Here is a 22,364-nt window from a genome sequence, read left to right on the forward strand (position 1 = left end):
GCGTCAGAATTTATTACAGAGGCAAGGTAGCAATTTGAGGGGAATGACGGAAAACAAATTATTTTTCAATTGTGGTTAAAAATGTAAAAGAAGTAAATGTTGCTTTTGAGATTTGGTGTCGCTATTGAAATTGTTACTGTAAAACATCGAGCTATTTTGAAACGGGCAATATTTACCCAATATATTATTAAGAAAAAATACAATAATATTTTGAGTTTTTGTACAATGTTAGCGCACGTATAAACATAACGTTGCGTTCTAAACTTTTCAAATAACCGAACATATCCGACCGTACTTATTCGTTTCCCTTCCTCCAATAACACATGCTACTTTTTCAAAGACATAAGGAGCCTGGAGGAACCCAAGAAGTGGCCGAAGGTAACACCGGCGAGCGAAAGTGTGTGTGTATATATATATATATATATATATATATATATATATATATATGTGTGTGTGTGTGTGTGTGTGTATGTATATTTATATGTATATGTATATATATATATATATATATATATATATATATATATATATATATATATATATATGCAGAGAGAGAAATAGAGAGAGAGAGACAAAGAGAGAGAGAGAGATAAAGAGCTACTCACTGTTTTAACAGCAGCGCACAAGCACAACAAAAGCACAACTCCTTTCATCATTTTCGTATAAGGGAGACAGCAGCAGGTTAGTTATAAATATGATGGAAATGTGGTGTAACTATATATATATTCATATATATAGAGCTGCTTCTGATTTGAAGGTAATGAACGCAGAAGGTTAAACCAGCCAAGCTTGAAGATAATGGAAGGTTGTTTCGTCAAACAACGTATCCTTCGTGGATGCGCAGTGACATAAATGAGCGTGCATCTCCTTCAAATTCAGCAGCAGAATCTTTCCTTCCCGAACCAACCATGTAGATCAAAATCTGAGGCTATAAAAGAAGTTGGTAAATTGGGGAAAATTCTGGTGGCAAGGTTATGGCATTGCAAGTTCATGCTAAATACCGTATTGAACAAAACACTATCGGAAGCCACAAAGGAGCTGTTCTGCAACTCCTTCGTGAATACTTTGCAAGTGTTCGATACACAATTTCAGAAGTTTATGCACCAGTAAGTTTTAATAGACGTGCAGCAACCATGTAAGATCTTCGATAAAAGATAAACTTCGAAGTGTGGTGTTGGAATATATCACAAATTTAACAAACTATTTATTAACGGTCGTTTCTAATTGTAATTTTTGTATTTTGTCACTTCAATCATTGTCTCGTTCTTGCTTTTATTATTAAGACTAATGCAGTGCGGGCGATTGGGTTCCAAAACTGCGGGGGCAAGGTGCCAAAACTGGGGGAGGGGGTGCAAGGACACCTCCGTTGGTAGATAAGGTTTAGCATTGTGTGGGGGCAAAAGTGGCAAAAAGTGTGGGCAACTGCCCCCATGAGCCTCTAATCGCCAGCAATGGAAAAATGTTATTTTAAATCACGTACTTTATTGTACGTAAGTAGTTTTAGAAGTACGTATAACAAAAACTGCAAGGTTACAAAGACCGTTATACTTTCGGCCATGTTACTCGTAACAGTGGTGCCAGTTTTTTCACTACAGACATATATTACAATCATAACGATGTTCTTTTATTTGAGCCGCGCATATTCGCTCGCGCATAGCCAGGAGGGGATAGAAAAATTGCGGAGCTGCCCATTAGAGCTTGTTATAATTTTCATATTTATAAGAAATTATTTGTTCTCACTTGTGGAATGGAAGATGTAGATAATTGTATCCTTCTTATTAAATTTTAAAAAAAAAATCAATCGTGTGTGATGCATTGACTCACAATCTTCAAAATAGTTGTTACAAGTGAAAGTATGAAGGTATGCTTGCAGCCATTAAAGTATCCCCCGGCTTCAACATTTTTGGCTTCAAGTTGACCCATGTTAAAAGGCTCACTTTTCCAGTTTGGTATACGCTGGTAAAGTAAACGTCACTTCCGGCGCAGTCGCCATAGCAACGGAAGACCTGGCTTAATACAACGCCCTTCCCGTACGTTCCCCATGCAGTTAGTATGGAAACGGATCACCAGGGATACATTTTGTTGTAAGTGACAGTGCTTATCAAAGAAAATGGTAATATGTATCTTACACCATAGGAAAGATCAGATTCAGAAGAATACGTAGATAAAATACAGATTGCTTACAGGCGAGAAGTTAAAGAAGAAATGGAGAAACAAAAAAAAGTGACCGACAAACAATTGCCCGGAACTTACGATTTCTTCGGGTTAGCTACCATAGGCTTGCTGGCGGCTCCGTTACTTTGTAACCCCACATTTTTGTACCATCAAAACCTCATTTGCCAAATTTTGTACTATTTTTGTACTACTCAAAAATGCTAAAAATAATTTTTGTACCACTCAATTTACCGTCGAAAAACAATAATCAATTTTGGGGTTACAGAGTAACGTCTCAACCTCATCATCAGTTTCCGCTAACTTATCCACATCAAAATATTGTACAATTTATGTACCATTTTGTACCACTATTTAAAAATTTTGTACCCATCAGAAACAGCTAGAAAAAGGGCGGGAAAATTTGTACCTTACAACCATATATTTTTGTACCGTCTCGAGTTGCTTCAAATAATATGCTATTTTGTACTAATTTTTAAAATTAAACTTTATACACACTACTTTACAACAAGTGGATATCCGATTTGTATACCGTTCTTAAAAATCCCCCCCCCAAAAATTTTGAAATTTGTATTTATTTCTTAGAGGCAGCAATTCACGGAAAAAATTGGACAAAATGTTATCTAATGTGTGAGGTTTTTGTCTGCTTAATATTTTAATAAAATCTCTAGAATAAGTACTTTCCAAAAAGCCCCTCTATTATTTTTGTACCGTTACGGAAAACCCGAAAATAATTTTCAAATTTTGGATTTTTCACATCAATGTACTAATTCATATGAATACATGGACAAAATATTATTATATTGGTGAGGTTCGGAGCTCCCCAGTACATTATAGATATGTACTTTGTATCAAGTCCCTTTCCAGTTTTCGTAGTCACGAAAAACCCGGGAAATATTTTATAAATTTCACCTTCCTCGCATAGACACGCACTTCACAAGAAAATATGAACAAAATATTAACGAATGTGTGAGGTTTAACGTTTAAATAAATGTTCTAAATGAATACTTTCTATTAGGCCCCTTTTTCATTTTTGTACCGTCACGGAAAACCCAGGAAATATTTTTGAATTCTTACTTCTTCGCTGAGACACGAGGTTCACAAGAAATTATAGACCACATTTTATCGAATGTGTGAGGTTTGTATCTAAGTAATTTTTATGTAAAGTCATCTATATAATTACTTTCAATTGAGCACGTTTTATATTTTTGTACTGTCACGAAAAATCCGGGAAATATTTTATGAATTCCTACTTTTTCGCCAAGATACGAAATTCACAAGAAAATTTGAACCAAATATTATCAACTGTGTGAGGTTTGTATCTAAGTAATCTCTAAATAAAATATTCTATATGATTACCTTCTATTAAGAACGTTTTTTGACTTAAGTATCAACACGGAAAACCGGGAAAGATATTTTAAATCTTACTTCTTCGATGACACATGAAATACACAAGAAACTATAGTCCAAATATTATAGAGTCCGTTAGGTTTGTATCTATCTAAAATTTTTATAAAGTCATCTATATAAATACTTTGTATTAAGCCTGTTTCTGAATTTTGTACCATTACGAAATATGCGGGAATGATTATTTAAATCCTACATCTTCCCTGAGACACGAAATTCAAAAGAAATTCTAAACCAAATATTATCGAGTGTGTGAGGTTTGTAACTGAGTAATCTGTAAATAAAATATCGTAAGGGATAACTTTCAATTCATCAGGTTTTCGATTTTTGTACCGTCGAATGTTTAAGGTTTGTATCTAAGTAATTTTTATATAAAGTCATCTAAAAAAATTACTCTCAATTGAGCCCGTTTTTTGTTTTTGTACCGTCACGAGAAAACCCGGAAATATTTTTCATTTCTTACTTCTTTGCTGAGACACGATATTTACAAGAAACTATGGACCAAATATGATCAAGTGTTCGAGCTCCGTATCTAGGTATTCTTTATATAAAATCATCTAAATAATTACTTTCACCTAAGCCCGCTTTAGATTTTTGTACCGTCATGGAGAACCCGAAAAATATTTTTAAATTCTTATTTTCTTCCCTAACACACGAAGTTCAAAAGAAACTATGGATCAAATATTATCGAGTGTGTGAGGTTTGTATTTAAGTAATCTTTCTATAAAATCATCTATACAATTACTTTCTATTAATCCTGTTTATTTTGTTTGTACCGTCACAAAAAATCCGGGAAAAATTTTCTAATCCTTCCTTCTTCGCTGAGACATAGAACATACAAGAAGCTATAGACCATATTTTATCGAATGTGTGAGGTTTGAATCTATCTAATATTTATATAAAGTCATCTATATAAATACTTTCCATTAAGCCCGTTTTTTGTTTTTGTAAAGTCACGAAAAATCCGGGAGAGGTTTTTAAAATCTTACTTCTTCGCTGAGACACGAAATTCACAAGAAACCATGGACCAAATAATATCGAGTGTGTGAGGATTGTGTCTAAATAATTTTTAAAGAAAGTCATCTATATAATTACTTTCTAATAAGCCTGCTTTTGTTTTTTGTACTGTCACAAAGAATCCGGGAAAGATTTTCTAATCCTTACATCTTTGCTGGGACATGAAATAGAAAAGGAACTGTAGACTAAATATTATCGAGTGTGTGAGGTTTGTATCTATCTAATATTTATGTAAAGTCATTTATGTAAATACTATCTATTAAGCCCGTTTTTGATTTTTGTACCGTCACCAAAATCCGGGAAAGATTTTTTAAATCTTACTTCTTCGCTGAGTCACGAAATTCACAAGAAATTCTAAACCAAATATTGTCGAGTGTGTGAGATTTGTACCTAAGTATTCTGTAAATAAAATATTCTATGTGATACCTTTCTATTAAGTCCGTTTTTTATCTTTGTTGCATCGCGGAAAACCCGGGAATAATTTTTGAATACTTACTTCTTCGCTGAGACTAGAATTTCACAAGAAATTATTGACCAAATTTTATCGAGTGTGTGAGGTTTGTATCTATCTAATATTTATATAAAATTACCTATGTAAATACTTTCTATTAAGCCCGTTTTTTATTTTTGTACCGTCACAAAAAATCAGGGAAATATTTTCTTAATCTTACTTCTTTTCTGAGACACGAATTTCACAAGAAACTTTGGACCAAATATTATCGAGTGTTTAAGGTTTGTATCAAAGTAATTTTCTTACAAAGTCATCTATATAATTACTTTCTAATAAGCCTGCTTTTGATTTTCGTACCGTCACAAAAAATCCGGGAAAGATTTTCAAATCCTTACTTTTCTCCTGAGCCATGAAATACACAAGAAAATGTAGACCAAATTTTATCGAGTGTGTGAGGTTTGTATCTATTTAATATCTACCTATATAAAGTCACCTATGTAATTACTTTCTATTAAGCTAATTTTTGATTTTTGTACCGTCACCAAAAATCCGGAAAATACTTTATTAGTCTTACTTCTTTGCTGAGACACGAAGTCCACAAGAAACTATGGACCAAATATTATCGAGTGTGTAAGGTTTGTATCACAGTAATTTTTATACAAAGTCATCTATATAATTACTTTCTAATAAGCCTGTTTTCAATTTTTGAACCGTCACAAAAATCCGGGAAAGATTTTGTAATCCTTACTTCTTATCTGCGACATGAAATACACAAAGACTGTAGACCAAATATTATCGAGTGTGTGAAGTTTGTGTCTATCTATTATTTATATAAAGTCATCTATTTAAATACTTTCTAATAAGCCCGTTTTTGATTTTTGTACCGTCACGAGAATCCGGGAATGTTTTTTTTAAATTTTACTTCTTCGCTGAGACGAAATTCACAAGAAATTCTAAACCAAATATTATCGAGTGTGTGAGGTTTGTATTTAATTATTCTGTAAATAAAATATTCTATGTGATAACTTTCTACTAAGTCCGTTTTTAATTTTGGTAGAGTCTGCCCAAAACCTGGGAAGAATTTTTGAAATCTTGCTTCTTCGTTGAGACACGAATTTCACAAGAAATTATAGACCAAATATTATCGAGTGTGTGAGGTTTGTGTCTATCTAATATTTATATAAAGTCATCTATGTAAATACATTCTATTAAGCCCGTTTTTAATTTTTGTACCGTCACGAAAAATCCGGGAAATATTTTATTAATCTTCCTTCTTTGCTGAGACACGAATTTCACAAGAATCTATGAACCAAATATTATCGAGAGTGTGAGGTTTCTATCAAAGTCATTTTTATACAAAGTTATCTACATAATTACTTTCTAATAAGCCTGTTTTTGATTTTTGTACCGTCACAAAAAATCCGGGAAAGATTTTCTAATCCTTACTTCTTTGCTGCGACATGAAATACACAAGAAACTTTAGACCAAATATTATCGTGTGTGTGAGGTTTGTGTCTATCTAATATTTATATAAAGTCTTCTGTGTAAATACTTTCTATTAAGATCGTTTATGATTTTTGTACCGTCACGAAAATCCGGGAAAGATTTTTTAAATCTTACTTCTTCGCTGAGACACGAAATACACAAGAAATTCTAAACCAAATAATATCGAGTGTGTGAGGTTTGTACCTAAGTATTCTGTAAATAAAATATTCGATGCGATATCTTTCTACTAAGACCGTTTTTGATTTTTGTAGCGTCGCAGAAAACCCGGGAATAATTTTTGAATTCTTATTTCTTCGCTGAGACACGAATTTCACAAGAATTTATAGACCAAATTTTATCGAGTGTGTGAGGTTTGTATCTATCTAATATTTATATAAAATCATCTATGTAAATACTTTTTATTATTTTATTTTTATTTTTGTACAATCACGAAAACTCAGGGAAAGTATTTTTTTAATCTTACTTCTTTGCTGAGGCACGAATTTCACAAGAAACTATGGACCAAATATTATCGAGTGTTTGAGGTTTGTATCAAAGTAATTTTTTTACAAAGTCATCTATATAATTACTTTCTAATAAGCCTGTTTTTTTATTTTTGTACCGTCACAAAAAATCCGGGAAAGATTTTCTAATCCTTAGTTCTTTGCTGCGACATGAAATACACAAGAAACTTTAGACCAAATATTATCGAGTGTGTGAGGTTTGTGTCTATCTAATATTTATATAATGTCATCTAAATAATTACTCTCAATTGAGCCCGTTTTTTGTTTTTGTACCGTCACGAGAAAAACCCAGAAATATTTTCCATTTCTTACTTCTTTGCTGAGACATATTCATTGGACTCTATACACCAAATATGATCAAGTGTTCGAGCTCTGTATCTAGGTATTCTTGATATAAAATCATCTAAATAATTACTTTCACCTAAGCCCGATTTAGATTTTTGTACCGTCACGGAGTACCCGAAAAATATTTTTAAAATTATTATTTTCTTCCCTAACACACGAAGTTCAAAACAAAATATGGATCAAATATTATCGAGTGTGTGAGGTTTGTATTTAAGTAATCTTTCTATAAAGTCATCTATACAATTACTTTCTATTAATCATGTTTATTATGTTTGTACCGTCACAAAAAATCCGGGAAAAATTTTCTAATCCTTCCTTCTTTGCTGAGACAGAGAACATACAAGAAGCTATAGACCATATTTTATCGAATGTGTGAGGTTTGTATCTATCTAATATTTATATAAAGTCATCTATATAAATACTTTCCATTAAGCCCGTTCTTGATTTTTGTACCGTCACCAAAATCCGGAAATTTTTTTTAAATCTTACATCTTCGCTGAGACACGAAATTCACAAGAATTTCTAAACCAAATAGTATCGAGTGTATGAGGTTTCTTCCTAGGTATTTTGTAAATAAAATACTCTGTGTGATAGCTTTTTTTAAGTCCGTTTTTTATTTTTGTTGCGTCGCGAAAATCCCGGGAATAATTTTTGAATTCTTACTTCTTCGCTGAGACACGAATTTCACAAGAATTTATAGACCAAATTTTATCGAGTGTGTGAGGTTTGTATATATCTAATATTTATATAAACTCATCTATGTAAATACTATCTATTAAGCCCGTTTTTGATTTTTGTACCGTCACGAAAATCCGGGAAAGATTTTTTAAATCTTACATCTTCGCTGAGACAAGAAATTCACAAGAAATTCTAAACCAAATAATATCGAGTGTGTGAGGTTTGTACCTAAGTATTCTGTAAATAAAATATTCTATGTGATAACTTACCACTAAGTCCGTTTTTAATCTTAGGAGATTCTGCGGAAAACACGGGAAAGATTTTCAAATCCTTACTTCTTTGCTGCGACATGAAATACACAAGAAACTTTAGACCAAATATTATCAAGTGTGCGAGGTTTGTGTCTATCTAATATTTATATAAAGTCATCTATTTAAATACTTTCTATTAAGCCCGTTTATGATTTCTGTACCGTCACAAAAATCCGGGAAAGATTTTTTAAATCTTACTTCTTTGCTGAGACACGAGATTCACAAGAAATTCTAAACCAAATATTATCGAGTGTATGAGGTTTCTTCCTAGGTATTCTGTAAATAAAATATTCTATGTGATATTAAGTCCACTTTTAATTTCTGTAACGTCCCGGAAAACCCGGGAATAATTTTTGAATTCTTACGTCTTCTCTCAGACACGAATTTCACAAGAAATTATTGACCAAATTTTACAATTTTTTTAATTTTTTTAAAAAGTCATCTATATACTTACTTACAAATAAATTTCCAATTTCCAATTTTTGTACCGTCACAAAAATTTACTTTGGTACAAATCTCAAACACTCAATAATATCTGGTCCATAGTTTCTTGTGAAATTCGTGTCTCAGCAAAGAAGTAAGATTAATAAAATTTTTCCCTAATTTTTCTTGACGGTACAAAAATCAAAAACGGGCTTAGTACAAGTATTTACATAGATGATTTTATATAAATATTAGATAGATACAAACCTCACAAACTCGATAAAACTTGGTCAATAATTTCTTGTGAAATTCGTGTCTCAGCGAAGAAGTAAGAATTCAAAAATTATTCCCGTTTTTTTCGCGACGCAACAAAAATTAAAAACGGACTTAAAAAAGCTATCACACAGAGTATTTTATTTACAAAATACCTAGGAAGAAACCTAATACACTCGATACTATTTGGTTTAGAAATTCTTGTGAATTTCGTGTCTCAGCGAAGAAGTAAGATTTAAAAAATCTTTCCCGGATTTTTGTGACGGTACAGAAATCAAAAATTAGCTTAATAGAAATTATTTACATAGGTGACTTTATATAGGTAGATATTAAATAGATACAAACCTCACACATTCGATGAAATTTGGTCTACATTTTCTTGTGTATTTCATGGCTCAGCAGAAAAGTAAGGATTTGAAAATCTTTCCCGGATTTTTTGTGACGGTACGAAAATCAGAAACAGGTTTGTTAGAAAGTAATTATATAGATGACTTTGCAAAAAATTACTTTGATACAAACCTCAAACACTCGATGATATTTGGTTCATAGTATCTTGTGTAAATCGTGTCACAGCAAAGAAGTATGATTAATAAAATATTTCCCTGATTTCTCGTGACGGTACAAAAATAAAAAAACGCGCTTAATAGAAAATATTTACATAGATGACTTTATATAAATAATAGATAGACACAAACCTTAAACACTCGACAATATTGGTTGTAAAGATTCTTGTGTATTTCATGTCGCAGCAAAGAAGTAAGGATTAGAAAATCTTTAACGGATTTTTTGTGACGGTAGGGTACAAAAATTGAAAACAGGCTTATTAGAAAGTAATTATATAGATAATTTTGTATAAAAATGACTTTGATACAAACCTTACACACTCGATTATATTTGGTCCATAGTTTCTTGTGAAATTAGTGTCTCTGCAAAGAAGGAAGATTAATAAAATATTTCCCGGTTTTTTCGTGACGGTACAAAAATTAAAAACGGGCTTAATAGAAAGTATTTACATAGACGACTTTATATAAATATTAGATATATACAAACCTCACACAGTCGATAAAATTTGGTCTATAATTTCTTGTGAATTTCGTGTCTCAGCGAAGAAGTAAGATTTCAAAAATTATTCCCGGGTATTTGGGCAGACTCTACAAAAATGAAAACGGACTTAGTAGAAAGTTATCACATAGAATATTTTATTTACAGAATAATTAGGTACAAACCTCACACACTCGATATTATTTGGTTTAGAATTTCTTGTGAATTTCGTGTCTCAACAAAGAAGTAAGATTTAAAAAATCTTTCCCGGATTTTCGTGAAGGTACAAAAATCAAAAACGGGCTTATTAGAAAGTATTTACGTAGATGACTTTATATAAATAATAGATAGACACAAACCTCACACACTCGATAATATTTGGTTTAAAGTTTCTTGTATATTTCATGTCGCAGCAAAGAAGTAAGGATTAGAAAATCTTTCAAGGATATTTTGTGACGGTACAAAAATTGAAAACAAGCTTATTAGAAAGTAATTATATAGATGACTTTGTATAAAAATTACTTTGATACAAACCTCAAACACTCGATAATATTTGGTCCATAGTTTCTTGTGAAATTCGTGTCTCAGCAAAGAAGGAAGATTCATAAAATATTTCCCGGATTTTTGGTGACGGTACAAAAATTAAAAACGGGCTTAATAGATAGTATTTACATAGATGAATTTATATAAATATTAAATAGACACAAACCTCACACACTCGATAATATTTGGCATAAAGTTTCTTGTGTATTTCATGTCGCAGATAAGAAGTAAGGATTAGAAAATCTTTCCCGGATTTTTTGTGACGGTACAAAAATTGAAAACAGGCTTATTAGAAAGTAATTATATAGATGACTTTGTAAAAAAAAATACTTTGATACAAATCTCAAACACTCGATAATATTTGGTCCATAGTTTCTTGTGAAATTCGTGTCTCAGCAAAGAAGTAAGATTAAAAAAATATTTCCCTGATTTTTCGTGACGGTACAAAAATAAAGATAAAACTTAATAGAAAGTTAGATGATTTTATATAAATATTAGATAGATACAAACCTCACACACTCGATAAAATTTAGTCAATAATTTCTTGTGAAATTCGTGTCTCAGGGAAGAAGTAAGAATTCAAAAATTATTCCCGGGTTTTCTGCGACGCTACTAAAATCAAAAACGGTCTTAGTAGAAAGATATCATATCGAATATTTTATTTACAGAATACTTAGGTACAAACCTCACACACTCGATATTATTTGGTTTAGAATTTTTTTGTGTATTTCGTGTCTCAGCGAAGAAGTAAGATTTAAAAAATCTTTCCCGGTTTTTCGTGACGGTACAAAAATTAAAAACGGGCTTAATAGAATGTATTTACATACATGACTTTATATAAATATTAGATAATACCTCACACACTCGATAACATCTGGTCTATAATTTCTTGTGAAATTCGTGTCTCAGCGAAGAAGCAAGATTTCAAAAATTATTCCCGGGTTTTTGGGCAGACTCTACCAAAATTAAAAACGGACTTAGTAGAAAGTTATCACATAGAATATTTTATTTACAGAATAATTAGATACAAACCTCACACACTCGATAATATTTGGTTTAGAATTTCTTGTGAACTTCGTGTCTCAGCAAAGAAGTAAGATTGATAAAATATTTACCGGATTTTTGGTGAAGGTACAAAAATAAAAATTAACTTAATAGAAAGTAATTACATAGGTGACTTTATATAGGTAGATATTAAATAGATTCAAACCTCACACACTCGATAAAATTTGGTCTACATTTTCTTGTGTATTTCATGGCTCAGCAGAAAAGTAAGGATTTGAAAATCTTTCCCGGATTTTTTGTGACGGTACGAAAATCAAATGCAGGCTTATTAGAAAGTAATTATATAGATGACTTTGTAAAAAAATTACTTTGATACAAGCCTTAAACACTCGATAATATTTGGTCCATAGGTTCTTGTGAAATTCGTGTCTCAGAAAAGAAGTAAGTATTCAAAAATTATTCCCGGGTTTTCCGCGATGCTACAAAAATAAAAAACGGACTTAATAGAAAGGTATCACATAGAATATTTTATTTACAGAATACTTAGGTACAAACCTCACACACTCGATAATATTTGGTTTAGAATTTCTTGTGAATTTCGTGACTCAGCGAAGAAGTAAGATTTAGAAAATCTCTCCCGGATTTTTCGTGACTTTACAAAAACGAAAAACGGGCTTAATGGAAAGTATTTATATAGATGACTTTATATAAATATTAGATAGATTCAAACCTCACACATTCGATAAAATATGGTCTATAGCTTCTTGTATGTTCTATGTCTCAGCGAAGAAGGAAGGCTTAGAAAATTTTTCGCGGATTTTTTGTGACGGTACAAACAAAATAAACAGGATTAATAGAAAGTAATTGTATAGATGATTTTATAAAAAAGATTACCTAAATACAAACCTCACACACTCGATAATATTTGATCCATATTTTGTTTTGAACTTCGTGTGTTAGAGAAGAAAATAAGAATTTAAAAATATTTTTCGGGTTCTCCGTGACGGTACAAAAATCTAAAGCGGTCTTAGGTGAAAGTAATTATTCATATGGTTTTATATAAAGAATACCTAGATACAGAGCTCGAACACTTGATCATATTTGGTCCATAGTTTCTTGTAAATATCGTGTCTCAGCAAAGAAGTAAGAAATGAAAAATATTTCCAGGTTTTTCTCGTGACGGTACAAAAACAAAAAACGGGCTCAATTGAGAGTAATTATTTAGATGACTTTATATAAAAATTACTTAGATACAAACCTTAAACATTCGATAAAATTTGGTCTAATTTCTTGTGATGTTCGTGTCTCATCGAAGAAGTAAGAATTCAAAAATTATTCCCGGGTTTTCCACGACGGTACAAAAATCGAAAACCTGATGAATAGAAAGTTATCACTTACGATATTTTATTTACAGATTACTTAGTTACAAACCTCACACACTCGATAATATTTGGTTTAGAATTTCTTGTGAATTTCGTGTCTCAGGGAAGATGTAGGATTTAAATTATCATTCCCGCATATTTCGTAATGGTACAAAAATCAGAAGCAGGCTTAATACAAAGTATTTATATAGATGACTTTATAAAAATTTTAGATAGATACAAACCTAACGGACTCTATAATATTTGGTCTATAGTTTCTTGTGTATTTCATGTGTCATCGAAGAAGTAAGATTTAAAATATCTTTCCCGGTTTTCCGTGGTGATACTTAAGTCAAAAAACGTTCTTAATAGAAGGTAATCGTATAGAATATTTTATTTAGAGATTACTTAGATACATGCCTCACACAGTTGATAATATTTGGTTCAAATTTTCTTGTGAATTTCGTATCTTGGCGAAGAAGAAGGATTTCATAAAATATTTCCCGGATTTTTCGTGACAGTACAAAAATATAAAACGTGCTCAATTGAAAGTAATTATATAGATGACTTTACATAAAAATTACTTAGATACAAACCTCACACATTCGATAAAATGTGGTCTATAATTTCTTGTGAACCTCGTGTCTCAGCGAAGAAGTAAGAATTCAAAAATATTTCCTGGGTTTTCCGTGACGGTACAAAAATGAAAAAGGGGCCTAATAGAAAGTATTCATTTAGAACATTTATTTAAACGTTAAACCTCACACATTCGTTAATATTTTGTTCATATTTTCTTGTGAAGTGCGTGTCTATGCGAGGAAGGTGAAATTTATAAAATATTTCCCGGGTTTTTCGTGACTACGAAAACTGGAAAGGGACTTGATACAAAGTACATATCTATAATGTACTGGGGAGCTCCGAACCTCACCAATATAATAATATTTTGTCCATGTATTCATATGAATTAGTACATTGATGTGAAAAATCCAAAATTTGAAAATTATTTTCGGGTTTTCCGTAACGGTACAAAAATAATAGAGGGGCTTTTTGGAAAGTACTTATTCTAGAGATTTTATTAAAATATTAAGCAGACAAAAACCTCACACATTAGATAACATTTTGTCCAATTTTTTCCGTGAATTGCTGCCTCTAAGAAATAAATACAAATTTCAAAATTTGGGGGGGGGGGGATTTTTAAGAACGGTATAAAAATCGGATATCCACTTGTTGTAAAGTAGTGTGTATAAAGTTTAATTTTAAAAATTAGTACAAAATAGCATATTATTTGAAGCAACTCGAGACGGTACAAAAATATATGGTTGTAAGGTACAAATTTTCCCGCCCTTTTTCTAGCTGTTTCTGATGGGTACAGAATTTTTAAATAGTGGTACAAAATGGTACATAAATAGTACAATATTTTGATGTGGATAACTTAGCGGAAACTGATGATGAGGTTGAGACGTTACTCTGTAACCCCAAAATTGATTATTGTTTTTCGACGGTAAATTGAGTGGTACAAAAATTATTTTTAGCATTTTTGAGTAGTACAAAAATAGTACAAAATTTGGCAAATGAGGTTTTGATGGTACAAAGAAACGTCAAGTCACATGGTTCTTTGTCTGCTGTCAGATATTCTATTATTGCTTTGTGTGTGATTGCAAATATTAGGCACATTTCTTGCCTTCTACACCACTGCGCATTAAAATAAAGTACTATTCATTGAGGTGGTAGTATTAGCAGTGCCTAAAGTGGTTTCATTCAACAACCTGAACACGAACCACAATGAATGGACACGACTACTGCCACTACTAATAATAATGACAATAATAAATGCATACTGAGGTAACAACTGTATTATTATTAGCATTAATACTCAATCCAAAGTAATAATTAATACTCCATCCACACAAGCTCTATGACGGCTGTCGTTTCAGGAAATTTGGTTCCCATTTACATCTTAAAGGAATAGCACTTACCAAAATATAATATTTTTCTAAATTTTCGGAAATACTGAATAATCGTAACTCGTAAATAAGCGAATACTAACCGGAAATGTATACTTCCATTCATAGATTATCAAGGATTGACGTAAAATAATGTAAGTGATTTTATATATCACAGTACACAACTGACAATAGTAAACTGACAGGAATAGGAAATAATTCTTCTCTTAAAGCTTATCTTCTCGCTTCTGGGAAATTCCCCCTTCCAAGGTATGAATATCGCTTTGGGCATTTCAGGACTATCCAACGGAAGATTAAACATGTGATACACCTGTCACCCTGGAATGTTGGCGCCTGGAACCTACCGACTGCTCACCGACAGGAGAGAAATTTAATACATGAACTGTTTCTCTTCTTCCTCTATTGTTTAAAATAGGAATTCATGTCATAAAGGATTGACTTTTGTCAGGGACGTAGCTAGGTTGATCAGTTCGGGGGGCCCAAAACTTAAGATTTTTTCTATCAAACCATTAAAAACTAACAAACTATTAATATACCATATAGGCCTACATAAGTATATGTACAGTATGTATATATATAATCTTATTGGAAGATAACATTATTTTCTCCTGTAGCTCCCAAAAAATTACGGATATAGACTCGCGAAATCCACATTCATTATTCGGGAATCTAAATGCAGAATGAACTTATTAAATGAATGGCATCTAGACAGTCTTTAAAAATCCATGTATTTTCTCTTATGTCAGATTTTTGAGACACCAAGAACAATGTAATTAGTCCTTTCTCCTTGGATTTGTAAATTTGCTCGAAGAAAATTGAGAAGTAGAGAAAACCCTCTTCCGTCAGTTTAGATATAAAAAGGTGCTGGAATCAGATACACAAGTATGACAACGGTGCGAAAATGAAATGTTTGCCTAATGAGTTCAAGATAGGCATCCCATATATTGTTAGTAGAGTAGTTTGATTCCTTCTGCATCATACTTGGTACGAGGCCTATTATTTTTATTAATTTAAGCACAATAGAAAACCTAGTTTGACGTTGTTTTTCTCGATTTTATACTATTGCAACTCTGTGTTTTTTCACCTCGTACTTGGTACGAGTGGTACGAGGCCTATTGTTTTTATTAATTTAAGCACAATGGAAAACCTATTTTGATGATGTTTTTGTTGACTTTATACTATTGTAAATCTGTGTTTTTTCATCTCGTACTTCGTACGAATGTCATACTTTCTTACGAGTTAAAGTACGTAATATGCACACCTACGTCCACCCACACTCACCCACACACACCCAGACACACCTACGCCTACACCAACCTACACCTATTTACTTCCGGTCTACTTCCGGTCTACTTCCGGTCCACTTCCGGTCTACTTCCGGTCCACTTCCGGTTTACTTGACAGACTCCTGTGGGTTTGTATAGTTTTCTTTATAAGTACAAGTAGTGTATTTTTGGGAGTTCAAAGTAACTCTTGGTACGGGCCTATTACTTTTATTAATTTAAGCACAATGGTAAACATATTTTGATGATGTTTTTGTTGATTTTATACTATTGAAAATCTGTGGTTTTTTTCACCTCACACTTGGTACGAGTGTCATAATTTTTTTTCGAGTTAAAGTACGTAACACCCACGCACACTTATGCACACCTATGCATACCCACACCTACACCCACGCACACCCATGCACACTTACGCAAACGTACACCTATACCCACCCACGCACACCCACGCTATGCAACAAGTTATTACGCAATGTTTACGCAGCAAGTTATTACGCAGACCCGTATCTAGCGTGTTGTTGGTTATGGCCTAATGGGTGTTTTCTGATTGACTTACTGTTTCGGATGTTTTCATCCGCGCTTAGGTTACTTAAAGGGTTTTCGGATTACAGATCAGTCAGTATCGTGAGAGTGTTTGAAGAGTGCGGACGTGTTGTTGCAGTGCTGCTCATAATTTTTTTGTTAAAAGTTAAGTATTTAATTTATTTTAAAGCTACATAGCTCATAGTAATTTCGATCAGCTTGAGTTTTGGTGTGATCGGACGTTACTTGTTGTCTCTGGAAATTCTGTATAAATAACGTAGCTGAAAATTTTGTCGTAATAGCTACAATTATTTTATTTTGAAGAGGGTTCAAGTTGTTTTTCACACAGATTGAATTTGTATGAATTTGTATTTGTATTGAATTTTGTATATTTTTCGGAGAAAATTTGTATATAAATACCAGAGCTGAAAAAAATTATCATAATTATAACTATTGTCTTTTTAAGTTACATTCTATCAATTATCGTAAGTTTAAAATTGTCTTATTGAATCTTAACTTGATTGTGCGTCTTATTGTTATTTACTTAAAGCATATTTTAAAAAAAATGTCATCTACCACTTTCATCGAATGTGTCATTTGTGGAAAATTCATCTCCAAAAGTAATATTAGCAAGCATAGGGCAAGATGTTGCGAAGCAGGTTAGAAAATAAATCGTTCGTTACTTACTAGGCCTTGTACTCAATGCGAAAAAATAATTAGCATTGCTAATTTAAGTAAACACATGAAAAGTTACAAAGCATCAACCGGACATGGAACATTGAAAAGAAAAATTGATCATCCTGAAACTGAAGCTTCTACTTCTAAACAAATTAAGATATCTAATGACCAAAAGCCGATTAGATCTGCATTCAACAACCAACTCTTGGATTTCTGTTTTACTTCGAACCCACGCTGTGATATTTCTAGTTTCTTGAGTGAAATTAAAACATCTATCATAAATATTCTGAAAAATAAACTAGAAAACAACTGCATAAAAGTATATGTTGATCTAATTTGTGAATATGAGAAACCCAATGGTACAAGAAATGTTTTCTTTCACAAAACGAGAAACCAAGTTCTTTATTTGGCAGACATTGATAATTTGAACGTTTTTATTCTAATCTTACTAGTGATTTGATTAGGAAACACCATGAGTTCGAGGCTAAAGGATCAGGTTGGTCTCTATGCAGAAATCCTCACAGGTTAATCGCTTATGTAAACAAATTTACACCTTTTTCTGCTTCGAGCTACGTTCCACTTCCGGTAGAAATTCTGCATAAGAGAGCTGTGCTAAATATTTATAACACTGACAATAAGTGTTTCATGTGGTGCATTTTAGCAGCGCTTCACCCGGTTCATCGTTCAAATAATCCATATCGAGTTAGTCACTACACACAATATATCGATGAGATTGAATATGCTATGACAGGCATCGAATACCCTGTTGCTATTTCCGACATAACAAAGTTTGAAAACAGGGTACGAAATAGGAAAGGAAAACGATTAGCTATAAATGTATATTCGTATAGTTCAGTTAAGTATCTTGTGCATCCTGTTAGAATAAGTAATATTGTTGGTGACGAAGCCGTGGACGATGATGTTTATCATTACACGCTAATTCGTTCACTCTCTCGCTTAGTCAGAAGCCAAACAACCAAGTATCGTGCACACATCGAAGTTTGTCCAAGGTGTTTAACCGTATTCGACGATCTTGACCAACGTAATTACCAACATTTCAAAAATCAAGAAATTGCCAAATAAAAACTTGCTGAACATAAAGTCTACTGTGGAGTTAACAGACCGGCTCGCATGTTGATGCCCAAAGCAAATGAATTTGAAGAATTTAAAATGCACAAGGCATTGTTGGAACATCCAGCTATCATCATTGCGGACTTTGAGGCTTTTCTCAAACCATTGTCTTATTGCGATCCGGATCCAGAATTGTCTTCCACAACACCGTACTAGGTTCATGATCCAAATAGTTTTGGATATGTTGTTGTTTGGCAAGATAGGATAGATAAGCCATATATATATCGCGGACCGAATGTTATTGAACACTTTTTCAAGAAGATGGTGGAGGAGGTTGAGAACATTGGCAGCTTCTTATGTCATCAAGCGATGAACTTCAATCTTACAATAACATTGAGACGTGTCCAGTGTGCGATCAACATTTGACGAATGAGAATCGGAAAATATTTCACCACAATCACTTCACCGGAAACTACATTAGTAGAATCTGTAACACCTGCAACCTCAAGATCCAGAAGCCAAAATTCGTACCAATGTTTTTTCACAATGAATCCAATTATGATTTCCATTGCTTAATTAGAAATCTTGGATACGATACGCAAAAAATAGATATTCTTGCTCAAAACGAAGAGCGTTATATTTCTATAAGTAAGAAAGTTAATATTCCAGCAACGAATGAAATATAGAGATGCGGTTTCTAGGTTCTTTCAGATTCCTATCGGCAAGTCTCGATGCTTTAGCGAGTAAACTTACCGATGAATAGTTTAAAATTACAAAAGCTAGTTTTCCCAACGGACACCTAGAGCTGATTACACGTAAAGGCATTTATCCTTACGAATATGTAACCGATGAGTCTAAATTTGACGATGACACTCTCCCATCTCAAAAAGAATTCTTCAGTCAACTGAAAAGAACCGGAATCACGAACTTTGAATACGAACATGGGAAATTAATATGGAAGGAATTGAGATGCAATACTCTTGGCGATTATCACGATGCGTATCTCAAATTAGACGTAACAATACTTGCTGATGTATTCCAAGTATTCAGAAAAACAGCAATAAATATTTATAAATTAGATCCAGCATACTTCTACAGTCTTCTTGTTTTGGCGTTGTCTGCTATGTTGCTCCAAACCAGGATCAAGTTGGAATTGATATCGGATGTGGACATGTTACTTTTTATAGAAAGGGGGGATACGTGGGGGGATGGTGCAATGTTCGCAGAGATACGCAAAGGCAAACAATATTCACATGTCTGAGAATCAATACGAAGCAAATCGACCATCGAATTACATATTTTACGCTGACGTAAATAATCTATACGGGTTCGCAATGATACAGAAACTTCCATACGGAGGATTCGAGTTTCTAGATCCTATTTCAATTGATATTAATCGTTTCGACGATTTTGAATTTGGTCTGTTCATTGAGGTGGACATTGAATTTCCAAATACTTTGCATGCTACTTTTTCCGATTTGCCTCCGGCTCCAGAAATTAAATGTCCACCTGATTCTAATCAAAGCAAGCTTATGTTAACTCTAGAGAGAAAAGAGAGATATGTCGTCCACTACACGAATCTCCAGTTTTTGATTGGGAAGGGTATTCAGGTAGTACATGTGAGAAGAATTCTCAAGTTCAAACACTCTGCATGGTTAAAATCTTATATTGAGACCAACACGAGACACAGGACAGCTACCATTTCAGAATTAGATAAAGATTTTTATAAACTAATGAATAATGCCTTTATGGAAAGACGATGGAGAACGTCAGAAAGCATGTAGACATAAAATTGGTTTCAGATAACAATAAATGTAGAAAATTAGTATCTGATCCTAGATTCAAATCGCGAAAAATTTACAACGAGAATTTAACACTTTTTAATCTAGATATAAAATTGGTAAAATTCAGAAAACCTATTAACGTTGGCGCAACGGTTCTCGACTTGTCGAAATTGTACATGTTCGAATTTCACTATAATATTATGAAACCTTTCTATAATGATAAGCTGTCAATTTTGTACATAGACACTGATAGTTTTATTTATGACATACAAACATTTTCGAACCTCTACGAAGATCTTAAACATCCTTCCATGCTTGGGTATTTCGACACTTCGTCCTATCCTCAACCCAACAGATTTGGAATTTCTTCCCACAACAAGAAGGTTCTCGGCAAGTTCAAAGATGAGTGTAACGGTGATATTGTTGTTGAGTTTGCTGGTTTGCGTTCGAAGATGTATACATTCAGAACAGAGAGCAGCGTCACGAAGAAAGCAAAAGGAACGTGCAAAGATACTGTGGAAAACAAACTAACATTCCAAGATTATATTTGTTGTCTTTCTTCACAGTCGAGGATACTTCGAGAGAATAATAGAATACAAAGCTCAAACCATGAGATTACAACGAATAAAAAAAAAGTTGCCCTGGATCCACATGACGACAAGAGGTGTATTCTCGCGTGTGGAATCCATACTTTGCCTTAGGGACACTTTAGTTTAGAAGTTAATAATAAATGCAGTCTACACGTAGTTTAATTTTTTATATATTATTCTCTACTATACTATTAAAATTTTTCTATCACTCTTTCATTTTTTACATCATAAATATATGATTTCTCCACAATTAAAATTGCACTGCATGTAGTATTTTCAGATAGAGTTTCATGAAATTCACATACTAATTTAATATTAGTTCGATCATTTATAACTACTAATTTTCTTTTTGATGCGTTGATTAAAATTATTGGTCTGTGATAATACGTGTCTATGCTACCTTCAGTTACTCGTTTAAATGCACTGTAAGCTTCATATAACTTTAAATAATCTTGTTCTGCAATGTTTAAATTGTAATTTTCACGAGGAAATACTTCATTTCTGCCATTCTTCAGATACACATTTTTAACTTTACAATTATCTAACTGGCTGCTATCCTTTTCCTGATTGTCATCTCTCCCTGTCTGAAACAGCACAGCGACAAACTCTGGCATGTCATATTGCAAAGATTGGAACTGATTAGTAAGATCAAATTCAAACAATTTACCCTACACAGGCTTCTGAATGCCTTGATAAGTATAAAACTGAATCGGAATTTGAGGATTTTTCAAAATGTTCGCTTTGTATTTGAGAGCATAATTCGATTCATATTCAACTATAGGCATTCGCAACTAAATAGACTGGATCACACATTTCGCAGCTTCGGGTAAACTAGCCTCTTTGGCTGTTCCATCTGCATTCAAAGTTTTGTATCTCATGATGGCATTATGATCATTGGGTGCTCTGCGAAATATGACACTCAAACCACCTTTCCACATAATTTCTTTATAATCAGAGAAAACTCCAAATATCAATCTCATGGGGAACAGCACTGTGTGACTTGTTGTTTGCATTTTTGTTCCAGCTTCGAACTTTATAATATGCACTCTCTGATTTGAACAGTTTCAATGTCCCTACTGTTGTGGATGTAATTCCAGGGTAATCAATCCTCTCAATCACTCTACCATGCTTTCTAACTTCAATTTGAGAAAATAAGAATGGAACAAAATTATCTATAAGTTTTATATTAGCCCCAGGGAGGGGATATTCTTCACCATTACTTTGTTTTACAATATCAAATTTTATATACAGACCAGATCTATGTGGATGAATGAACTCATCCCCTACTGTGATGTCATACTGTATCTCCTTGTTAGGCTGATTGACTTAATTCCCGTTGTTCCCTGTGGAACATAGGGCATCAACAAAGCATCTCCACCTGGTCCTACTGACGGCAATTCTCTTCACTGCATTCCAGCTCTTTCCTTCCTCCAAGG

General features: G+C 32.9%; 1 protein-coding gene across 1 annotated transcript in view; it reads right to left on the minus strand.

Annotated features, from left to right (window-relative positions):
* Positions 1-703, minus strand: part of LOC146002136 (uncharacterized) — a 60,912-nt gene extending 60,209 nt beyond the window's left edge. Inside the window, exon 1 of the mRNA XM_083139856.1 lies at positions 606-703. Within this exon, the coding sequence (XP_082995982.1) occupies positions 606-656 (51 nt within the window). The 5' untranslated portion in view covers positions 657-703. The remainder of the gene's footprint in view (positions 1-605) is intronic.
* Between the last annotated feature and the right edge of the window lie 21,661 nt (positions 704-22,364).

The sequence above is a fragment of the Lepisma saccharinum genome, chromosome 18 (assembly GCF_977018435.1).
Source record: "Lepisma saccharinum chromosome 18, izLepSacc3.1, whole genome shotgun sequence".
Classification (NCBI taxonomy): domain Eukaryota; kingdom Metazoa; phylum Arthropoda; class Insecta; order Zygentoma; family Lepismatidae; genus Lepisma; species Lepisma saccharinum.